Raw genomic sequence first — 9,257 nt, forward strand, 5'->3', positions numbered from 1 at the left:
GAGGAGATGCAGCAGGATGGTCCCTTCATTCTCTCTATTAACCTGTGGCAGCTCCACTCTCCATGCCCTTTTAAAAATATGGAATATGCAGGCCAGGGGCAGCCCAACCACACAGGTAAAATACCCCACCTGCTGTGAGTGTAATAATATAGTGTAATTGCAAAACCATTCACTGTATGTCCATACAGTGTGTGTGTGTATGTCAAAGGTCAAAAAAGGAGGTGCTTATATTTGTCCTGTTTCACACATGTACAAGTGTGTAACCTGTACAAGTGTAAGGTGTGAAATGGAAATGTGTTTTTTAATATCCCACTCCCCTGAGACACCCTCAGAGTGGGATCACGGCTATGGATCCCATCTCATCACATCCCGTCTCATCCCATCTTTCAGTTTTCAGAGATTGTCATTCTTCACCCATATGCCCCTGATTGTTTACAGACTTGTGCTGGGCCTGGGATACTGGTACGGAGGCAGGCTCCTGAATTTCAATCAAGCATCACAAAGGAGGTCAGTGTCCTAGGGAGGGAGTTAGCTAGCTGAGTGTTCCAGTCCCCTGGTGTAGTGGATGAACAGAAGCAGCTGCTGCCTGCCTTGCTAACTGTCTTATACTACACTGGTGGAGCCAGAGCCACACCAGTGGAGCTTACAGTACAGTCTTAGAAGACAGACAGGTCCAGAGTGCAAGGGCCTTCTCCACTCCCTCCTGGGCAATCAGAGAGATTAAGTACTGAAATTAGAAATGGCATCCAACATACACAACCAGACACTCTTGTGAAAGGCTAATGTAGCCAGCTTCTCTAGACCTGCAGCTTATCCTCACCCTTAGATGTATTTCCACTCCTTGTCCTGGCTTGGCTTATGTGATATTTAGGTTCCTATTATCATGTTCATCCAAATGAATAGCCCTGTGTAGCTACGTTGGTAGAGCATGGCGCTTGCAATGCCAGGGTTGTGGGTTCGTTTCCCACGGGAGCCAGTATGAAAAAATGTATGCACTCTGGATAAAAGCGTCTGCTAAATGACTAAAATGTAAATGTAAATGAATAGTGTGTGGTACTTCGCTGCCCCCTACAGGGCTTTCTTTTCATGTACACACAGACAGACAGAGAGAGAGAGAGATATGATGAAAAAGAGAGGACAAAAGCCAATAAGAGAGTCCAATTCCAGCATCACTGTCTAGAAGGCTAGCTGACAACCAGTCAATAGTGCTCAGTAAGGAGGCCATGTAGCCCATAAAGATGTGTTATCTTCCATGTTCCTGAAGAAGAGGGCCCTGGAGACCTGTCCCAACACAAAGCAGAGGCAGCAGAGAACTCCTCTCTTCTTACAAATGAGCCACAGAAGAGTCCATTAAAACCATGGAGGTCAGCACTTGTCAAATCCCAACATACAGTACAAGCTATCCAAGACCTTCAATATATAGCTGACATTGAAACAAAATAAAGTTATCTGTGTGGGTAGACGGCAATGGAGTGGGGGAGATAGAGGATAGTGGATACACTCTAAAAAGTACAAGATTCACTTTCAATTGTATTGTGAAGTGGTATAGATAAAGAATCAATACATGTGTATACTGCTTTTAGATATTGTTACAATGTGAGATGCTTGGGCTTGTTTGAAGAAGAGCAGTTCTGTTCGTGATGAAAAACTAAAGCAGCAAGGTTACCTCGGGGACAGCTCCATTGTATACTACATCAAACAACTATTCCCTATGTAGTGCACTACTTTTGACCAGGGCCCATATGGCTCTGGTCAAAAGTAGTGCACTATTTACAGGGAATAAGGTGGCATTTGGGATACAACCAAACTCCCTCCTATTTGTTTCACTGTAGAAGTGAAACAAATATGCAAAGGCATATTATGACGTTTGAAGGGTTTGTGTTCAAGTACCCTTTATGACTGGTGGCTTAATGGAAGACTGGTTATTTGCTATGACACTGTTAAGCCAAGGATCAACTCCTGCTCTCTGCAGCATTGAAGGGGATGATTTGTTCAAGGCAGTCTACTATTGGGATGCATCAAGTGGCGTAACTCAAGGCCATGGGGGCAGAGAGAAACCTTTGCAGATTTATAGCTAATCTCATGCTGTTCTACACATTTTGCCATGGCGCTGTGAGGTCGCCTAGGCAAAGAGCTCCTGTATATTTTTTATTAGATTTCTAACACACTGGCCCATCCCCCCCTTGAGATCCCCACAACGGCCTATTTTTTTTCTTCTCGAGGCCCACACACCAGCCCATTTTATTCCTTGAGGCCCCCATTATTAGCCAGATAATTATCATTTTGCAAAAATAAAACAAAAAAAGTTAGACAGGCCCACTATGCTAAAAATGGACCTGCCCTTCTGGTATTTGACAGAAATGCCAGATGGGCACTCTGCCACTGTGTCCTCTAGTGCGAGTTATGTTTTGCCCTGTCCAAGAGAAAAGTTGGATAACTTTTTGCAACATGCTGACTAGAGGTCTGTCAACCAATTAGATACAAGCAACGGTGTTCTTCCTGCCTCAATGCCCTCCCGCTCAACACGTACATCTGCCCAATCGAAAGTATGAACTGAAATTTTAGGCTCTAGTGAAAAATAACACATGACAGTCTATAAAGGAAGTAGGTCTAGAAAGGAAGTAGGTCTACATAGTGCCTCTTCTTCGCCCATATTGGATACAGGTGTTGTTTACAGTATCAATAATAAAGCTAGAAAATGACATGTAGTAGCCTAGGCTGGAATTAATTAAGCCAACCTCGCCAGTGAGCTTATCTTCGAGGTCAGCACTCATACAATGATTAGCTAACTTCGGATGTTTACAGAGGGGTGAAAGAGCACTTGTAAATTTGTCCGATGAACTCTCAAACTGGTGAAAGAGACTGGGTATATTCAACTGAAATTGGAAATACTTGCATTATCTGGTAATTACCTAATTACTTAATTTTCGCTCCACTTTGAATAGTCATAATTGAATATATTGAACTTTGGAATGTTGGCAGTGGTTTCGTGTGTAAATGTCATTTAGCCAACCTGTCAAAACATTTGAGGTGGGTATATAGACTGTGTAGATAGTATACATACTGTAGGCCTAGCGTTGTTTGATAACTATTTGTAAATAGCATATTACTCTAAATCATTTTACTTTTTCAACTTCAGTAATGGACCCATTTGACGCCACCTCTCCGCGCAAGGTTCTGGAGCGAGTCTCTACTCTGCTGCGATGCAGCCCGACATCGATTGAAGTAGCCACATATCTGGACAATCACGACGAACTAAAGCACCTACGTGAACAGTTTCTATTACCCAAAGTTGCAGAACTCCCTCCTTGTAAGTGAAATGGCAAGCAGGCTTTTTATGCACTGGCTAGTTGCTTCTCCATCTCCCCATAGCAGTCTGTGGAGTGTCATCATGTTATTATCTAATGTGCAGGAAAACCTCTGGCACTTACTAACTTGTGGCCAGAGTTTTTCTGGGTACAATGAGCCTTGCTTGTCCCACGTTAGTTGAAAGAATGGGCTGCTGTATAGTCACTATGGGAATCTCTTTCTAGAGCACCCAGTTAAATTGTGCATAAGAGCATTTTTTAAAATCTTTAAATGTTTAAACTAGTGAGAAATATGCTGTATGTGATTATTGAAAGCATCTGTGTGTTTGCTTAATTTACAATCATCCTAAATTAAGATGTTTAATTATTTTGCCATATCTAATTAATGTATATTACGCTACTTTCCATGATGTGGAAAGCTACATTACACAAGCTGACGTTTTGACCACATCGAATTGGAGGGAATTCCACATGCTTTTTACCTCAGATTGGTGATGTTAGTATAACAGTTTATGTCAACATGATGACACAAAATCAATTGCTTAAAACATATCAATATATTTAGTTTTGTACTGTTGATTTTGTCATACGCACTGGGGGTCGCCAGACTAAGGACGCAGCTATCATTTCTTTTTCTCAAATTGCAGGGATAAATCAGGGCGGTCTCAATTTGGGGCGGTCTCTGTATAAATCGCTGGCCACACACCAATACACTGATTTGACAGTCAAAGTATCACGTAAATAACAGCAAACCGTTGTCACTGTTGATATCCTATGGCGGGTCATGATTTGTTTCCTTTTCCATGATGGCAGCCTCCCGAAATCAACATCCGCCATTCCAAAACATAGACATAACAACAATCATCTAACCAACTATGTATAGGTTATTCAAGTTTCCGTGTGGCCTTTGAGTAGTTTTAGTTTAAACAGCGCTACACCCCAAACGTTTGCCCGCTGTTCTATTGATTTCAGTGTGATATCTATGAAAGTGATTAACAAAAAAAGTGTTGCATTACACTTACCACGTTGGCGACCCACTTGAAACAAAATGCAACACTTCAAAATGTAGCTAGCTGTTTTCTACAAATTGTCCTCTAACCAGTGATGTACATATTATTCCCATATTCCGTGTGTTTTTTTAGCTGTGTTAGTTTTGACAGGACGTGCAAGCTCATCTCCCCTCTCTCGCACAAATAATTTAAACGTGATAATCGATAGGAGTGATTGACAAAACAGTGTTGCGGTTTCTCTTTCTGTTTTGGTGACCCCTGTATCAAAATTCAACATTCCAAAATGTAGCTGACTGTACTGCAGGTTGTCCTCTAAGCAGTGATGTAAAAATATTTATAGTTTCCATGGGTTTTTTAGTTGTGTTAGTTTCAACACTGGCCCACTCTTCCATACCGATTTGCTTTGACTCAGCAACATTTGTTGGTTTTCAAGCATGATCTGCTCGTTTCAAGTCCTACCACAACATCTCAATTGGGATTAGGTCTGGACTTTGACTAGGTCATTCCAAAACTTCAAATGTGTTGCCTTTTAGCCATTTTCATGCAGACTTGATTGTGTGTTTTGGTTCATTGTCTTGCTGCATGACCCAGCACTGTGGAATGCAGTTTTCGGTTTTTGCCAGGCATAATGGGACCCATGTCGTCGAAAAAATTATACTTTTGACTCATCTGTCCATAGAACATTCTTCCAAGCATCATCGAGGTGCTTCCAGGTGCTTTTTGGCAAACTTGAGTCAACTTTTTGGACAAGATGGTACCCATGGACACCTACAGAGTGAAATTGAGTGTTGAGAAATATTTTATTAAGTTATTAAAAGTGACATTTATGTACCCTGATCAACTGCCATGTTTTCAACCTGTCAGGTCAAGGAGTTATTGAGGGTAAGGGGCCAATTACTTTTTCACACAGGGGAATTGGGTGTTGCATAACTTTGTTAATTAAATAAATAAAATAAGTATATATTTTTTGTAGATAGATAGATAGTACATTATATGCTTAGGTTTTCAATATATCACAAACTGTTTCTGCATATTGGTTATTGATTTGGACACTTTTGACATTGGGCTATTTATCAATGTCTTGTCAGCATCATCATTTTCAACTTAAGTTTTAGGAATATAAATGGAACTTTCAACATTAATTTCCAATGGTATTGTACTTAATCAGGTGAATGAGTCCAAAAACGTGCTGTGATTTGATTTATTTTAATGAGACTGTACCAGAAATCACCAAAATGGTTTTGCCCTGCCTATAGGTCTACAAGATCCTACATATAGTGAGGAAATTACCTGCTTGGTCAGATATAATGTGGTCGGAAAATATTGCAGCTGGGATATGTATTATAGCTGGAAGAGAGTGATTCTCACAACATATGGGTTGAGCTGAAAAAAGGAAATGTTAGAATAATGTGACTAAGCACTTTCATTTAGCTAAGTGTTTGAAAGTTGAATCATTTTAATGACATATTCTTCAACTGTAAAACAAAACATCTTTCTGGGGCCAAGAAGTATGCCATGATTTGAACAATGCAGGGAAGCTTCTTAGTAAAAATTTGTGGATTAATTATGCTAATGCTCTGTTAATGTTACCCTAGCTGACCTTACGCTGGTGGATGGCACCAAGCAATGCATTTACTTTGTGGGGGAACTCACTTGGCCTCCAGCCCAAAATGGCCAAGAAGTACATCGACGAGGAGTTGGATAAATGGGCTAAAACGTAAGTTTTTCCCCAACGTTTCCCTCAATGTCCGCTTTATGACACTGAATCAGCTCAGCTAATGTTTTAGTGAACTATTTAAAGTACAGTAATGGTGTGGATGAAATGTCCCCCATGAACCTTTCTCTTTGAAAATAATTGTCCTAACTTTTATCTGTGGAATTTGTATCCTATCCATGTAGCTGTGAGCATTGTTAATGTTTCTCTGTGTTCTGATTTACAGGGGGGTTCATGGCCATGTACAAGGCTCTCGACCTTGGGCCTGGGCAGAAAACAATATAGAGGAACTCATGGCTAATGTGGTTGGTAAGTTCATACAATAACACATGTTCAATGAATTATCATATACAATGCGTTACCATTGGACATTATATGTTAAGTTGTATGAACATAACAGTTAACAAGAGCTAGGGCTGAGATGGGGCTATTTAACGATGCATGTTGGCACCTTTACAGGCTTTTTGCACTGATATGCAAACAAAGGGATCCAATGCACGGTCATCATGGTTACCTATATCACACAACACAGTTAAAAGCCTGTAATTTTCAGCTTTCATAACATCCATGATTCAATTGTCAGGTAATTCTGATAGCGTATTATCGTTCTGTCCAGCTGTTGATAATTTATGACAGAGAGACCTCCTATCTGTGACTGGTTTTAAAAGGTAATTGCACCCTGGCATTGTGCCATCTTTTTCAGAGAGCGAAGTACAACCAAACCAAACAACTGAAGGCCATTATGCTTCTCAGACGTATTTTTGTGTGGAAAATGTAGTGTGGAAAATGTAGTGTGGAAAATGTAGTGTGGAAAATGTAGTGTGGAAATGTAGTGTGGAAAATGTAGGTTATGATAGCTTAAATGCTATTAGTTAAAAATGTGTTCTAAAGTTACAGTGCATTCGAAAAGTATTCTGACCCCTTTACTTTTTCCACATTTTGTTACATTACAGCCTTATTCTAAAATTGATTACATTTTTTTTTCATCATCAATCTACACAGTATACCCCATCATGACAACGCGAAAACAGGTTTTTAGAAATGTTTGCACATTTATTAAAAATAAAAAACAGATACCTTATTTACATAAGTATTCAAAATTGAGTTCCGGTGCATCCTGTTTCCATTGATCAACCTTGAGATGTTTCTACAACTTGGAGTCCACCGGTGGTAAATTCAATTGATTGGACATGATTTGGAAAGGTACACACCTGTCTATATAAGGTCCCACAGTTGACAGTGCATGTCAGAGCAAAAACCAAGCCATGAGGTTGAAGGAATTGTCCGTAGAGCTCCGAGACAGGATTGTGTCGAGGCACAGATCTGGGGAAGGGTAGCAAAACATTTCTGCAGCATTGAAGGAAGAACACAGTGGCCTCCATCATTCTTAAATGGAAGAAGTTTGGAACCATCAAGACTCTTCCTAGAGCTGGCCGCCCGGCCAAACTGAGCAATCGGGGGAGAAGGGCCTTGGTCAGGGAGGTTACCAAGAACCCGATGGACACTCTGACAGAGCTCCAGAGTTACTCTGTGGAGATGGGAGAATCTTCCAGAAGGACAACCATCTCTGCAGCACTCCACCAATCAGGCCGTTATGGTAGAGTGGCCAGACGGAAGCCACTCCCCAATAAAAGGCACGACAGCCCACTTGGAGTTTGCACCTAGAGGACTCCGACCAAGATTCTCTGGTCTGATGAAACCAAGATTGAACTCTTTGGCCTGAATGCCAAGCGTCACGTCTGGAGGAAACCTGGCACCATCCCTCACGGTGAAGCATGGTGGTGGCAGCATCATGCTGTGGGGATGTTTTTCAGCGGCAGGGACTGGGAGACTAGTCAGGATTGTGGGAAAGATAATTGGAGCAAAGTACATTTTTTTACATTTACATTTTAGTCATTTAGCAGACGCTCTTATCCAGAGCGACTTACAGGAGCAATTAGGGTTAAGTGCCTTGCTCAAGGGCACATCGACAGATTTTTCACCTAGTCGGCTCGGGGATTAGAACCAGCGACCTTTCGGTTACTGGCACAACGCTCTTAACCACTAAGCTACCTGCCGCCCAGAGAGATCCATGATGAAAACCTGCTCCAGAGTGCTCAGGACCTCAGACTGGGGCAAACGTTCACCTTCCAACAGGACAATGACCCTAAGCACATAGCCAAGACAACGCAGTTGTGGCTTCTGGACAAGTCTCTGAATGTCCTTGAGTGGCCCAGCCAGAGCCCGAACTTGAACCCGATTGAACATCTCTGGAGAGACCTGAAAATAGCTGTGCAGCAACACTCCCCATCCAACCTGACAGAGCTTGAGAGGATCTGCAGAGAAGAATGGGAGAAACTCCCCAAATACAGGTGTGCCAAGCTTGTAGCGTCATACCCAAGAAGTCTTGAGGCTGTAATCGCTGCCAAAGGTGCTTCAACACTGAGTAAAGTGTCTGAATACTTATATATTTCAGTTTTTTATTTTAATACATTAGCAAACATTTCTAAAAACCTGTTTTTGCGTCGTCATTATGGGGTATGTATGTAGATTGATGAGAAAAAAAGTAAAAAAGATTTAATCCATTATACAATAAGGCTGTAACGTAACGAATGCACTGTATATCCGAGCAATGGGAATTAAATCACCTGTGTGTGTTTGCGTGTTTGCGAACAGGGGCTAAAGCTGAGGAGGTTGCCTTGATGAATGGGTTAACAGTGAATCTGCATCTTCTGCTGGTAAGATAGCGTATAACTTTTATATAAATATCCAACGTAAACATACACTATACGTTATATACCAAGACTTTACTTTAACAACATGTAATATATTTGATTTACAGCTGTCTTTTTACAAACCTACAGCAAAACGTCACAAAATCCTTCTTGAGGACAAGGCTTTCCCCTCAGACCATGTGAGTTATTCCAATGACACAGAGCTTGTTTTAAACCTACAGGGTGTTGGTGTAATGACTGCAGGTTGTTGTGGAATTACCACCAGACCCACCTGAAGTCAATCTTAAATGAATCATTGTTTATTAACAGTAAGCTGGAGAGCTCACAGTCAAACTTAGATGCATAAAGTATCGGTCTGAAATGAGCTCCACCGTGGCAGTCCGGTTAGTTCTCTTTATATACTTCTTACACAGACAAGTTATATTTGCATGATTTAGCTTATTCATTATTCATAATTAATTCATAATTAACGTTTGGTTCATGCATGTGACCGACCAATACCTCAAGGCTT

At 41.1% G+C, this 9,257-nt stretch overlaps 1 protein-coding gene across 1 annotated transcript; it reads left to right on the top strand.

Annotated features, from left to right (window-relative positions):
- The first annotated feature begins 2,618 nt into the window (after positions 1-2,618).
- LOC123486154 (kynureninase-like) lies at positions 2,619-9,036 on the top strand. The gene is made up of 6 exons (XM_045217369.1): positions 2,619-2,904; positions 3,140-3,310; positions 5,914-6,035; positions 6,259-6,341; positions 8,688-8,749; positions 8,854-9,036. The coding sequence occupies exons 3-6, from the start codon at positions 5,932-5,934 to the stop codon at positions 9,019-9,021; spliced, it is 417 nt and encodes a 138-aa protein (XP_045073304.1). The 5' UTR covers positions 2,619-2,904; positions 3,140-3,310; positions 5,914-5,931; the 3' UTR covers positions 9,022-9,036.
- The last annotated feature ends 221 nt before the right edge of the window (positions 9,037-9,257 follow it).

The sequence above is a fragment of the Coregonus clupeaformis genome, unplaced genomic scaffold (assembly GCF_020615455.1).
Source record: "Coregonus clupeaformis isolate EN_2021a unplaced genomic scaffold, ASM2061545v1 scaf1036, whole genome shotgun sequence".
Classification (NCBI taxonomy): Eukaryota; Metazoa; Chordata; class Actinopteri; order Salmoniformes; family Salmonidae; genus Coregonus; species Coregonus clupeaformis.